We start from the raw sequence: 14,935 nt of genomic DNA, 5'->3' as shown, positions 1-14,935 counted from the left end.
ACAGAAATGTGCTGTTAAATTAAATTACCCATGAAGATGGTAGATTAACATTGTTATACGAGTAATAATGCTTACATTTACAGAAATGTGCTGTTATTAGTTGGTTTTAATGGCATTATTTGTTTAAAAATCCTGTATATAATTTTTTATGTGATGTAATATAATAGTATACAACAATAATTTGATTAATCTTTAAAAACTAGTTAAAAAAAATGAATATTTAAAGCACTTTCAACTTAAAAAAAAACTATACTCACCTAATAACACCATAATTATTTTAATTTTAAATGGTTTAAACCAGTTTTTGGCCAGTCGGAAAAGGGGCTTAAATGAATTGTGTTTGAACAAGACTAAGATGAACAAGAACAACTACAATTTCCCATTCTCTGTATTTTTATTCTGTATATATATAAAAAATAACTAACAGGTAACCATACAGCAACTGGTTCTGAAACAAACAAAAACAAATTCAACTGAATTGGAAATGAAAGAAAAAAAGTAAAAAAAAAAAAAAAGTAAACAAAAATCCACAGACTCTTGATATCTTCTAATATAATTTCCAACTCGACTGCAAATGTAAATGTTTTTTTTTCAATAAGGCCCAATACATCAGCCCTTCATCTCCAAGTGGCATAGCAATCTTGTCACTTCTTGCGACGATCAGCTACTGCTGGGCAGCTCCGCTTGGGTGTCCAATGCACACAATGCTAGGCTGGTGGCCTCTCGATGAATCAGGATTCTCAAGCAATGATGAAATGCTCGTTCTAGGCTGTAACACAAAACGTTTGAATTACTACATTATTAAACCAGCATGGGGAGGAGACCACAACACAACATCAGGAGGTTCAGTGATGCAACCAATAAGTCATAAGACACAAACATACTTGCACAAAGTCCATGAGGTAGGAAATGGCTGATTTAACACTGCAGCGACTCCATCCAGCCCCTCGTCCTGATGGCATTGGTGGAAGAAGGTGTATGAGCATCTGAAGTGCTTTGAAGCAAAGCATGTCTACATGAAAATATTAGAATCCAAATTAGATATCTACCATTACACAAGGTTAAAGTGCATATGACACCTAAAAAAAAAAAGGTAAACGGCATATAATTATCAAGACTATACATAAAACATAGTACTTTGAAGTCATGTGTAAACCCGATGATTGAAAAATTAGGTTTGTACACGATTTCAAAGTGTGGTTTTCGCGACGCTCTTCGGCAAGCAGTGCCGGCTTACCTGAAACCTGAAGTCTGTGGCAGAAAATTGCTCAAAATTGCTGAATTCTTCACCCTCCATCGATAGCTGTGTGGTGTGGGAACGAATGAAGTCTACCACCACTGACATCACAGGGTCACCTGGCGGTAGACCTCATTCGTTCCCACGCCACACAACTAGCGATGGAGGTTGAAGAATTCAGCAATTTTGAGCAATTTTCTGCAACAGACTCAAGCAGAGATGAGATTGAGGAAGACTTCGATCCGGATCAGTTTGTAAAGGTGATTGTGAGCATTGAGCCGTATCTGGAAGACGAGCCAGCAGAAGAGCCGAGTTCTGACAGTGATGACATAGTAGCTAGCTAGCCTCGCTGCTAATAAGTATAACGCCCCCCTCATTGAGGCAGATGTACCGTTTGCCTCCAGTCTCTTAGCTCTTTCACAGCTGTTGTTTGTTAGGTCAGCCATTCTAAATACGTGAAATACATTCCCTATTTAATGGATAGAGAGCAATGCTTCCAGCATTACTTCACAGCAAATTACTTTAGTTGTCATTTCAAGCTTGCTGGAGAAGGCACTCTTGTGCGACACACATTCTGCACCCACTTCTCGCGTACTTCCTCGTCTTTTGGAAATTTGAAAAGGCTAAAAGAATGGGAACTGACGTTCGAGCAATATGCTGCAACACACCCTGAAGGCATATTTACAACTGATCCTTAAGAAATAGCCGGTGGCTCCCTGAGAAAATGTGTTTTCTGTCAGGAAAAATGGCGACCAAGTGCAACAGAGTACCTCCGTTTAAGTAATTTAAGTTTTTTAACGCAGGGTGGTAGTGAGTCGCTTGGGAAGTCGGTAGCTCAGTGGCGCTGCATTCAAATGATGATTGTCAAATGTGTATGAAGTCAAATGTGTATATTTTTCCTCAACATATATATATCTATTGTGAAATACCACCTTCGTTCTATTTATTAAAAAAAATTAGTATTGAGGTGTCATATGCACTTTAAGTCATCTTGAACAATTAAACTGGCTTCAGTTATTATCCATTGCATAAAAGTTATAAGTGCATTTCCCCCCTATCTTTCTGAATGCGAACCAACATACCATCACTGTTGTTCCTGGTGGTTGAAGGATTTTCCAGATCCTCAGACAACTCCAACGCAGCAACCTTCATTAGCTTAGGGATGATGTTCATCTGCCATTTGCGAAGGAAAAGATCAGCTTTCCCCTCAAACTGGCTATCGAAGTCGAACTAAGATGTACAAAGATAAATATTCAATCCAATTTATTCATTTGAATTTACAGGCTATATTTACTGAGTTATTGGGGGGGGGGGGGGGGGGGGGTAAGTGTTCCTTTTCATGGGTTGAAGGTAGAGAGTGGACATGAGGCATCAGTCAATAATACCAAAAATACAATGGCCCTTATTTCTGAAACAATAAACATTTGGTACATCAGTAAAATGTGGGGTGGGAAGGTAAACATAATTTTTTTTTCACTGACATATCCCTCATTGTGTTCCTGGATTTTGACACTCAATTTAGGAAACGTGGTGACAACATTCTTGTCAAGACGCACCTTGTCATCACTGGATGGGTAACTGAAAATAACAGACAGCATCAACCAAACCATTTCTAAACACACATTGAAGAGTTCAGAAGTCCACCTGACCTTTTTTGTGGTAAATTGGAAAAAACACAGCTGGCATGATTATCGTATAGTAGGCACTGAGAATATTTCCCTTTATATCATACCTACATTTTTAAGTTTTTGCACCTGAACTCTTCAATTAGAAACATGTATTGCCATCAGTTATACTCACACTTCACATGTATTGACTAAAATATTAATTTTAAGTATGAGATATATAAGAACAACTTCCACTCCACTGTCAATACTTTTGAATCTCACACTTTGACAGTGTCGTCAACTTACAATCCTCATCTCTCCTCAAGATTGCTGACAGCAACCCTCACAAGTAGCACCCTGTTTTTTGTGCATATGGTACCAGATTTCTCATATTCTGTGAGTATGTTTGGAGCTTTTGATTGAATTAGTACTTTGAGTACTCCAATCCACTGTCGTCCAGCCTGTCATGGGAAGGTAGAAAATGTGTCTGTCTTGGCAGGGGAGGAGGCTGGAGAAAAACACAAACCAAAGCAAAAATGTATGAGCCATTGGTGCAGTTTAAAATCCCTAAACAAACATTTAAAGGGATAGTTCGGTTTTTAAGACATGAAGTTGTATGGCATCTACATCACCAGTGTAATGCAATCCACGCTGACTTACCTTCGACAGCGTCCTGTGAGCAGAGTTCTCGTCCAGTTTTGGTCAAACCAAAAGTAGTCCGGCAGGTTTCTAGACCCAGGAAAATAAAACGTTTCTCTTCCCAAAACATTATGTGTTCAAAAGAGTGATATATTTGCATCCCAAAACCGTTGTAGTGGAAAAAGTCACACCTCGTTATCACTTGGCCCTATTTTCAATACGCTCGATAATGCAATCTCACAGCTAGAGTCTACCTCTTTGATTCGCGAAAGTTGATTCGCGAAAGTTTGATTCACCAAAGTTGCCTGAGAGAAACGTCCATCACAGGAAAACGATGAAAACTGAGACAACATTTGATAAAATTGACATAAAGCATCCTTTTCCTGTGATGGACGTTTCTCTCAGGCAACTTTGGTGAATCAAACTTTCGCGAATCAACTCAAGGTAGACTCTAGCTGTGAGATTGCATTATCGAGCGTATTGAAAATAGGGCCAAGTGATAACGAGGTGTGACTTTTTCCACTACAACGGTTTTGGGATGCAAATATATCACTCTTTTGAACACATAATGTTTTGGGAAGAGAAACGTTTTATTTTCCTGGGTCTAGAAACCTGCCGGACTACTTTCGGTTTGACCAAAACTGGACGAGAACTCTGCTCACAGGACGCTGTCGAAGGTAAGTCAGCGTGGATTGCATTACACTGGTGATGTAGATGCCATACAACTTCATGTCTTAAAAACCGAACTATCCCTTTAAAACACATATTTTCAACAGGACTGCAACTCGAACAAACTAAACTTAAAAGGCATTTCACAACCAGACAACACAATAACATGTAATGCTGGTGTGCCGTGAGACTTGTTCCCCCATAGAATACATAGATTGTGCTTCGAGAGAAAAGGGTTTGGGGAAAACTGATTTCCACCACTGGCGTTGCCACTGCTCTATGGTTATAATATAAAATGTACATGTTACCTTAGCTAGCTACTATGGCTTACATTACCTTACGACTACGAACTGAAGGTTGTCAGTGCAAGCTAGCTAGTCAAAGTTAGCCAGAGCCTCATATGGTGTTGGCTACACTCACATTACGGCCCCCATTCAGCACACCAACATGACAGCACGACAACCTATACACAATGAGCCTTTCATCGTCAAATACAATGCCAGGGTATTAAACTTTTTATTTTTGAGAACTCAATTAAAGTACAAAGACATTTACCTTTAGTCTTCTGCTGTCGTGTGTCTTGTCAGTGTTGAAACTCCGTGGTAACCAGTGCAAGAATGTTCTATTTGGGCGCGCGCAGACCCTACATCGGCCTCAATGCGGGAGGCGTATGAGAGCATAGACATAACACATGTATATGTCTATGTATGAGAGCATAATCTGTATGCTAACGGTATACTTTTAGCAGAGAGGCTAGCTAGCTTAAGCTACTATGTGTCTTAATGGAGTTTTGGTCTACGCGAAATCAGCAACCTAAAATAATATTTGAGAGCTTCAGTTAAGACCACCAATACTGTGCACCATCCGTGTTGCACATAAACAACTAACCGAGTCAATGTAGACGTATAAAAAGTCGTGTAGATAGCTTAATTCACATCAAATATTTCCCACTAACAGGCTACACGCCGCCATCTTTGTTCAGTTTCGATATTTTTGAGTGACTCACTCTCAACCAATCAGAATGCTTGATTTCATCTACCCGTGTTACAACAGTAAATATACGTATTTCTAATGGGTTTTTTCTGTGTAAAACAACAGAAATATTCTGTGTTTTTACATTTACAGTGATTTCATGTTATTTTACATTTGTCATGTAAAATCACAGTTTCTTTTTGTAAAATGAATGGTATTTTAAAAATACAGAAAAAAACTGTAAAAATAAACAGTAAAATTCTGTTTTATTAGCCTACATTTTTTTTTTTACAGTGTAGGAAAACTACAGCAGCTACTGATGATTTGTAAGGAAAGAACACATCTAAAAAAAAAAACCGATTTTCTTTAAAAATGTTAAGGCCACAGAACTCGCTTCAAATGGTGTCCAATTAATATTATCAGCTTCATAGTCAGTCATTTAGCACCTCACCAAGGTTAGGTGAATCCTCAACCCAGAAGGTAGCTAAAACACAGCTTGGGTCATGAGATACATGTTACCTAATGTTTCCATCGGTGAACTGCCTGAGGCTGCAATGACTTCATTTACACATTCTGTCAGACCTAGGCTGAAAAAAAGAGGCAACGAACATGCAAGGACATGGGGAGTCGAGGTAGTCATTTAGCAACAGGCATACTGAAATGACAGACCAGGAGAGAGCGATGGAGAGAGGGAGTAGAGAAGAGAGCGACAGAAACTGAAAGATAAAGACAGCAAGGGTGCTGAGTGAGAGAAAAGACAAGACTGAAAATAAAAATAAAAAGATCGAAAACAGACCAAAACAACCAAGGAATATCACAGTTAATGATAATGTCAGGAGAGCGTCTTAGTAAGTGAACGACATAAAAACCACTGAGCCGTCACCTGAGCTTCATCAAACGCACACAGAGATAACTCAACTTCAACACCAGTCATTTCTGCTATCTGTCTGCCCTGACTTCCTCGCTTTCCACAACTCTTCGATTTGGCAAACACAATTAGGCTACTTTCATGCACGGCCGGCATGGCGACAATCCCAAGTAGACTCAGCTTGACATCTGGCTAATTCTCAATATCGCTTCAGCCATGCATGGCTGAGTGGATGCTTCCAGTTCGCTTTTCTTTTATCTGACATCTCATCCCCAAAACGAGAATTCCTAAAGAGACATCCATCTCTGTTTTTCCCCTTTAGGTGGGCCCACCTACTGCTTAGGAGTGTGTGCCTGCCTGTTCGTTCATTCCTTTGTAATTGTAGGGTCAGCAGTTGCGCTGAAAAGGCTTTGAGGACACCGTGTTATCCTCTGCTCTTTCTTCCTGTGCAATCACCAAAACCTTCACTGTTGACATTGGACTACGTCTAATGCCTTAAGTCAGGGGTTTTCAACTGGTTTTGTCCCAGGGACCACCATTCTGACTAGAAAGTAATTTGCGGCCCACTGATGTGCCTGCACGCACGTGCATGTTTGTAACCGCTGCCGCCACGTACCCTCCACCTGCACAGATATTCTGCCTATAACACGATATTTTCACTATTCAATAGTAATCTGGAAATGTGTTAAAATATGAAAGCGAATTCATAAAAATATAAAAATTCAATGGTGAACTGATCAACATAAGCTCATGTCGCGTACGCACTGCAATGCCGTCGCGGACCACGGACCCCCTGTTGAAAACCCAGTGGCGCAAAAAGTGGGTATGCGCTGTATGCGGCGCATAGGGGCGCCGCACCATGGGAGCGCCAAAGCGATGGTAACAAAAAAACAAAAAAAAATGTTTGGGGAATTTTCTATATGTAGCTGCTGTTGTGCGTTTCTAAATCATTTCTGCATTTCCTTAATGTTATATAACATTTTAGAGGACTAAACAGACTAGAGTAGGCGCCTCATCTCTTAAGATTCCATAATAGAATTTTGACATAGAAGAGGGCGAGTGAGCACCGTGACCGCTCAACACACAAGCAGTTTGAACTAGGCTACGAGTAGTGAGTTGGTTGGATGGAAGATGGATAAAGCAAAAAAGCTGTCAGGAGCTAAAAAATTGTTGTTGCATACCCCCCTGACATTGGGCAGTTGCACCCCTGTGAAAACCCCTGCCTTAAGTGAATGAAAGCCTGACTACGAAAGCGAGAGGTAGAGTCGATGCCCGTTGAGGCCGACACATGAAAGCTGTGTGTGCCTGCCGGCACAGATAGCGGTTGATGGTTATTCCAGGAACACTAATGATGGCAAGATGATGTTCAGGTAGTCTTGATATTGTCAGGAGGATACTCTCATGTTCAGGATCCTTTAGGTCTTTCCATCAGTGTTATTTTATTGCCTACTTTTTTTATCAGTTATTTCCGCTATTTTAATTCGTAATAGTTTTAAACGTTTGAAGTTTTTTTTAGAGTGATTAAAGAGAACACTTGTCTATGGTCTAACCCTTCTATAATTGTATCATAAAGTTTGTTAATACAACACCCCAAATACTGATTGATGGCAAGAGGAGATAAATCTTATCTCATGGCCCTTTGATGAAGCCAGAAGGGAAAAAAACTGCCACAACAGACCAAAGCATTTCTTCATGATATTACTTGACAGAAAGTTTGTAAGTTCATCAAGTACTTACATTCTAATGTGTGAATTCAGGCAACTTCCAGTACTTTGAAAGACTTCTGTCACTTTGAAAAAAAATAAACTTTTATTATTCCCTAGCTTTGTCTAATGCAGCATGGATGAGAATGGAAATCTCTTCTGATGACTGACTTTATTTGATACAGATGATATGCTGTGCTGTGGATGATTCATGTTTCCCTCCCTGTCTTCAAGACAAGTCTCTGCTGATATCCATCCTGTCCTTCGTAGACTACACATAACACACTCTGCAGGAGATACCAGGACACCTGTCCCACTCCGTCCTACCATCAATACACAGGAATCCAACTGCACGTCCCGATGAAGATGACCCACTAATAGCCATAATCTTAGTCTTCGCACAAAGCTTTCGCATTTTATAGACTTACTTGTACATAAGTGTCTTTCATGACTAGAGGATGTTCAGAGACTTTAAATGACCAGTCTCTCAGTTCCAACTATGCTTCTCAGGTATGGACAGATCAAAGCAATGGGTAGCAGGGCGCTTCATGTTTCTGACCGCTGTGCAAAGGAATAGATAGTTTCATCGCAAAGACAACCCATGTGGAAATAGATTCTGTGTTTGCAGTATGACCTTAACTATCGCTCTGTAAAAAGAGCAATAATGACATGAAAAAAAAAAAGCAATCAGAAAATGATGATAGCAACTTGGAGGAACTAACCTTTATCACATTTTTAATTATATCACATTAGGCATAACAGTTCTGGAAAACATTCGTCAAAACTCGGAGCACAAATGTGGAAATAAATATGAACTTTAACAGACATAAACTAAACTGAAGAGAAAATGTAGCAAAAGAAACAAACACCAAAGACAAGTTAATACTAAATGTTAAACGTCAAACACCATGACGACCGCCAAGCAACACAGTCCAATGTGTTAGCCATTATGATTTTCAGTTTCATTTTTGATTAAAATAAAAAAAAGAAATCAATAAACCTTCCATTAAAAAACCCTTGTCACGTAGTGTCACAGGATACCACCCACAGTGAGGCACCACATGAGGTCCACTGTATCCACACACACACACAGACAGACAAAACAAATTAACTTTATAGGAAAGGATGCACATGATGGGATGAGTATGAGGTGTTTCAGATGTGTTTCAGATGTGTGTGTGTGTGTGTGTGTGTGTGTGTCGGTTATCCTTTAACCTCCCAGATACATTCTACATTATAGAACACTCCCTCTTAATCACACCAACGGTGAGGCACTTAGAAGGGTACAGTTTGCACACACACAAAAAACACACACACACACACACACACACACACACACACACACACACACACACACACACACACACAACCCCCCAAATGATATCAATACATGAGGTGAGGTGGTCATGTGGTTTAACCTATGCTGAAGCACAATATAAGGTGCAGTGTGTTTGAGTGTTTGTGTGTGTGTGTGTGTGTCTATCCTTCACATCGATGGTCTATCTTATAAATCTCAAGAACAGCCCACTGGGGGGCTTTCTTCAGAGGGACTGCAGGGGAGGAATATCAGCATGCCCACCGCCCACCTCACCCCCCCCCCCCCCCCACACACACACACGATAAATTTAGAAAGCATCTGCGATTAATCTGCACATCAGAGAAATATGCGGTCACATAACCCATAATAGGATTAGATAAGGATATCAGGGCCAGAAAAAAAAATCCCTTCAAAGACACAAACCAGTGTTCACTTCCCCGGGTTCATCCCCATCCTGTAATAACTATGTCTGCAATTGAGCAAAGTTCAGGCAGGGAGAGAGACAGACAGAAGTAGGAATGACATTCGAGTGAGACTGTCTATAAAGCTAGCTGATACTATAGCCTGTGCCTCTATATTCCCTCAATGGAGCAAGGAACAGGCATCGCTGTTCCTTTCCTTGTCCACGAGGCTCCTCCCGCCATTCACCTCTGACCAACGATGATCAGTGGAACACACCCGCTGACCAATGGGGTGCAGCGAAGAGGAGTGGGGTGTTGTGGGGGTTAGGCCAGAGAGGAAGAGAGGCATACACTGAGCATGTTGCTGTGTGTAGGCCGTCCACACACACACAACACACACACACCCACACTTTTTCCTTCACGAAGACGGCGAAAACGTCAGGATCATCCAGCCGATCACAAAGTAGAAGAGGAAGACGGGATACACCACCAGAGCTTTCCGATTGGGGGGCTGGCTGTCAGCCAAGAAGGCGGTGGAAGCTGTGGAATCAAACAGCCACACAAACACAGGGGAAAAAACAGAAGTTAAAGAGAATTCCTCAGTTCCTCAGAGACACACACAGCCCTAGGCTACTGGTGCTAGCAGACTGAAAGACAGGTAAATTACCACACTAGACAGGATAATCATCCTCTCCCTGGCACTGTGAAGAACATAGCATCGCTACTTGCCAAAGAGCTATCAAGCCCCCCCACCCCATCGATTTCCCTTGAAAATTAACCCCACAGTACGAAATATGACTAATTGACTGCAGCAGTAAGCCATGTCAGTTGAGGCACTGAAAATCAGCATGCAGTGGTGTTTGGTCTCTTTTCAGCAGTCACTGGAGAAAAGGGGCCAAATGAGAGCTAGCCTCCTGCAGCTATTTACTCCACCTGTGTTCAGCTCCATAACATTACACTCATTAGTCAGCTCACTAGCTTCCAGCCATGAGCTATTTAGTCAAGTCATGCAGAATTTAAGTGGGCACCGATACTGGCAGGGGAACGAGTCTTTGAGGACACTACTGGGGTGCCAGCTCTCCAAGGTACTGACAGATCTGAAATGACACAACACTGCCACCTACAGGTGTCTTGCTCACCACATCCGTGGAGCAGAGGAGAAAGACGTTTCATGGCGAAGGCTTTTTATCATCTCAATTACAGACATGAGTCTTTTTAATTATTTATGTCTTATAGTGGAGATGTCAAAACATTCAGTAACAAGTACTTGCCACTTTCCATCAGTTCTTATTGCGGAGCTGATGTTGAAGCTGATGATTCGAAAGGAGGGCATGAGGCAACACTTATGTGTAAGTGAAATGCTACAAAAGTCAAGTACTTACCAAAGGTTGACCAGCCGAAGGAAGCAGACACAATAAGAAGTCTGATGATGAAGCTGACCGTCGTCGCAGAGATGAGCAGCAGAACCAGTCGACACACCAGCATGGCCACACACAGAGGTAGGATACAGTAGCCCAGCACACAGAGGCTCTGGAAGAACGATCTGCGCACACGCACACAGAGACACACACACACACACACACACACACACACACACACACACACACACACACAAACACACACACACACACACACACACATCTGTACTTAATATGGATAGCAGTAGCATTCACATCCTTAAGAGCAACATTGGTGAACTCAGAAAGAGTTAACTTAGAGCCAATTAGGAACCATGCAACAGCCAGATGGAGGGAGAGAGATAACTATAGTGAGACAAATCCCATAACTGAAAGAATCTTCCTGTGAATTTACTCCTTGTTGTTGGCAATTTAGTTTGCAATACTGAAAATGTATTCAAGCAAATCAGGAATTCATAGTTAACCGAGTGGCAAAAAAAATGAACTCACATGGTGCCTCCGAGAAGTTTGGAGTTCAGTGTGATAATAACAGAACCAAACCAGATTATCACAAAAACCTCAGCAAACTGGGGTCCTTCATCCCCTTTGCTATCTGATGATCCTCCTTGCAACAGCCTGAAACACAAAAAGACCAACCTTCATCAGTACAGAACACATTTCACTGCAGTATAATACCATCCACTGCAACTACATTGGTTGGACAATGAAACTGAAATAACCTGGTTTTAAACCAAGTTATTAGTATGGTGTAGGATCTCTTTTTGCCACGAATACAGCATTAATTCATCTTGGGACTAACGGATACAAGTCCCGCCAAGTGGCAAAGGAATTTTAACCCATTACTCTTGCATAACAGAGGCCAGGTCACTAGGGGATGCTGGTGGAGGAAAATGTTACCTGACCCACTTCTCCAAAACACCCAAACGTGGCTCAATAATATTCAGATCTGGTGAATGTGCAGGCCGTGGGAGATGTTCAACCTTATTTTCATGTTGATTAAACCACTCTGACACCAGTCTTGCTGTGTGTATTGGTGGATTATCCTCCTGATACACGGCAACACCTACAGGGTACAATGCCTGAACCATTGGGTGCACATGGTTCTCCAGAATGGTTTTGTAGTCCTTGGCAGCAACACGCCCATCTAGAACAAGTAGTGGGCCTAGGGAATGCCATGATATTCCCGCCCAAACCATCACTGATCCACCCCAATGCTTCACTCTAGGCACACAACAGTGCGTTAGGTAAGCCTCTTTGGGGCTTCTCCACATTCTAACTCTCCCGGATGTGGGAAAGACAGTGAAGGTGGACTCATCAGAGAACAATACATGTTTCACATTCTCCACAGCTCAAGATTTGCGCTGCTGGCACCATTGAAACCAACAGTTGTCATTGGCACAAGTGACCAAAGGAATGGCTACAGCAGCCGGACAATGAATACTGACCCTGTGGAGCTCCAGACGAACAGTTTTGGTGGAAACTGGATAGTTGAGGTGCAAATTTAATTCTGCAGTGAGTTGTGCAGCTGTGGTTTTATATTTTTTTAATACAAACCAGTTCATCCTTCTTGGTGGTATGCCGACATCACCCTGGATACCATGGCTCTCGATGCACCACAAAGACTTGCAGTCCTGGTCACAGATGCGCCATCCAGACGCACGCACACCACCAACTTTTCCTCTTTTGAACTCTGAAATGTCTTCCATTATGTTGTGTGGATTGCAATATTTTATGTACAGCTGTGCAATTGCTCTGCTAATTCAACGTTCACACTCTGATCTTACTGATGGAATGTGAAATCAGTGAAGGTTGGCCACCAGGCCACGCATATACTGTCGAGAAACGCTTTATTTTCAGTTTCATTGTCCAACCCCTGTACATAAATGTAATGCATTAATTAAAATGTCTTGTAAGTCTAATTTATTATGTCAACATTGCAAGGTTAAACAAATATGGAGAGCCCTTACTCAACACAAAGGCGGAACTGCTTGTAGTACAAAACTATGACTAGGAAAACACTGTCCATTGTATTCTTGTATTGTAGTCTGGCATCACATCAAAACACAACACTTTTTTGTTCAACAATGGTAAACCTCTGGAAGGTCTATTTTGTCTGCAATGTAGCTTTGTTTGACCAAGTCGATGCCTCACAGGCACTTATCATCATCATCAACACTTCTTTAACCTGACAAGGTCAAAGAGAACCCATTGTGTTAACCTAAAGCCTACACTAACAGCATAGCACTTGTAACAGCAAGGACACAGCACATCTAACAGCACGGCACAGAGCACATCTGACAAATCATCTCATACTTACAAAGCAAGAGTAACGCACAGTAGCAAAGGTCCCCACAGGTCCCCTGACAAAGGAAAGATCAAATGACATATTTAGAGAGAGCAGAGGGACAACACAGAACAGCAATCTTTATAGACTTCATTTTGAACTCTCTATCTCTCTGCTATTTTTGGTGTTGGTATTGCCAAGGTTTTTGCATTCTGCTCATTTCCTTGCTGGTTTGCTGGTCCAGAACTCCTCACTGCTGCTTTAACAAAGACATGCCAACTGGCTCTACTCTTACGTAACCTTCTCCCAGTCATGTTTATCCCATTCAAACCTCACTGATCAATGCAGGGCATTAGGGGTCAGTGATAGCAAAATGCGACAGTGTTGGCAAAAAGGACCAAAGATTCCACCTCACATTTATGAAGGCTGAGTGGTATATAAGGCAGCCTAATTGATACTCACAGTCCCGGAGGAGTGCTGAGCTCTTCTTGGGGTACATGACATGAACAAACTTGTTCCCCACAGCTTTCAAATCCCTCAACTGCAGGAGAGATTTCAGTTCAACATCTGAATTTTATCACATGACAACACAATGTGGTGCGTTCAAAAAATGATTAAATTGTATATAATAATGTTAAATTGGAGTGCTGAGATGAAAACAACAATCGGGCAGCAAATAAATCAACTTTCTCATAGAGACTATTAATGTGTGCGGCAGTCTTACGATGGTGTCTTTGACCGGTTCATCCAGGGTGGAAAATTCATCATCTGCACTACGGGAGGCCATAGGCACGGAAATGTCCCCCTCCACAGGTATGTCATCTGATATAGAGACATCTGACAGACCGGCAAACTGTGGCAAAAACACATCATACATAAATGGCAACCCCACATATATTTTCATGTATCCCTTTTACTTGTAGACCTAAATAGTCTTTCAGTGTAGCTGGCAGAATTTGTAAGCACAGAAAATGTGTACTGAAGGACTTGGCTAAGCTTGGGGAGGATGAGTGGCTGAACGATCCCAAATACTGTTACCCTGTCTGTAATGCAAATGCCTTGAATAAGGCAAAACCACGCAAAACTGCATTGTTGGGGTCTCTCATCCCCGGTAGATCCCTAACTGACACGTGAAGCAATTCAATGGACATTAGCTGTGGGTACCGTTGGCATAGCCTAAACGTAACGATAGCAGCTGTAGCTAACAACAAGTGTAGTAAGTAATTTTGTCTGGAGCAAAGACATAAGCTACTAACATACAGCAAATAAAAGATATGACAGAGAGATACTCGACGTCAACTCAAAAAGTTGACAGGTAGTGTTGACATAGCTAGCCAGCAAAGATACTTACCTAGCCTGCTAGGCCACCTAGCGTATACCGCTCTGCATGTCAAATGGCTTACAAAGAACATTGTGAATATGACCAGCTAATGCTTATCAAGTAAGATAGTTCTATGCCTTGCATTAATTCTTCCAATAAATATAACACATGTAAAAATTGTGTTTCCAACAATGTTCTGGCGCTAAAAAGCCAAGATCAACTAAACTATCTAGCTAGCAAAGCTAAATTTGATAATTAAATCCAAGATCCTTCTTATCTTGCGGTCACGATTTTGACCATCTTTCCTGTTGGGTTTGTCTTTTTTTCAGTAAAACATATGATCAAATTTTGAATTTTAAAATCAACAGATTGTTGCCTGACAAATGTTAAAGAAAAACTGTTATATTCTCACCAGAGGTTTGTTAGCTTCATCTACTTCCGCCATCTTTACAACTCTGCACGGATGTAAAGTGGATACGTCATCTGTTTTGTCGTTTA

At 41.4% G+C, this 14,935-nt stretch overlaps 2 protein-coding genes across 4 annotated transcripts; both read right to left on the bottom strand.

Moving 5' to 3' along the window:
- Positions 1–574: 574 nt before the first annotated feature.
- Positions 575–3,345, bottom strand: LOC308360829 (uncharacterized protein). 3 transcript variants are annotated; one of them, XR_013968534.1, is made up of 5 exons: positions 3,151–3,345; positions 2,719–2,815; positions 2,320–2,467; positions 885–1,012; positions 575–769 (listed from the first exon to the last, which is right to left on the bottom strand). XR_013968534.1 is itself a non-coding variant. In XM_080832980.1 (4 exons), the coding sequence occupies exons 1-4, from the start codon at positions 2,845–2,847 to the stop codon at positions 665–667; spliced, it is 510 nt and encodes a 169-aa protein (XP_080689106.1). In that variant the 5' UTR covers positions 2,848–2,955; the 3' UTR covers positions 575–664. The 3 variants fall into 3 exon arrangements, 2 of the variants coding, with proteins under 2 accessions (XP_080689106.1, XP_080689107.1); XM_080832980.1 differs by lacking the exon at positions 3,151–3,345 and having other exon boundaries at positions 2,719–2,955; XM_080832981.1 differs by lacking the exon at positions 3,151–3,345 and having other exon boundaries at positions 2,320–2,410; positions 2,719–2,955.
- A 5,974-nt stretch (positions 3,346–9,319) lies between these two features.
- Positions 9,320–14,882, bottom strand: yipf6 (Yip1 domain family, member 6; the record flags this gene model as incomplete). Its single annotated transcript, XM_080834269.1, has 7 exons — positions 9,320–9,954; positions 10,797–10,957; positions 11,322–11,447; positions 13,150–13,192; positions 13,579–13,657; positions 13,841–13,969; positions 14,850–14,882. The coding sequence occupies 7 exons, from the start codon at positions 14,880–14,882 to the stop codon at positions 9,833–9,835; spliced, it is 693 nt and encodes a 230-aa protein (XP_080690395.1). The 3' UTR covers positions 9,320–9,832.
- Positions 14,883–14,935: the final 53 nt, after the last annotated feature.

Source organism: Sprattus sprattus (genome assembly GCF_963457725.1).
Source record: "Sprattus sprattus genome assembly, chromosome: 1".
Taxonomy (NCBI): domain Eukaryota; kingdom Metazoa; phylum Chordata; class Actinopteri; order Clupeiformes; family Clupeidae; genus Sprattus; species Sprattus sprattus.
The sequence above is the reverse complement of the archived record's forward strand: the minus strand, read 5'-3'. Positions and strand labels throughout refer to the sequence as shown.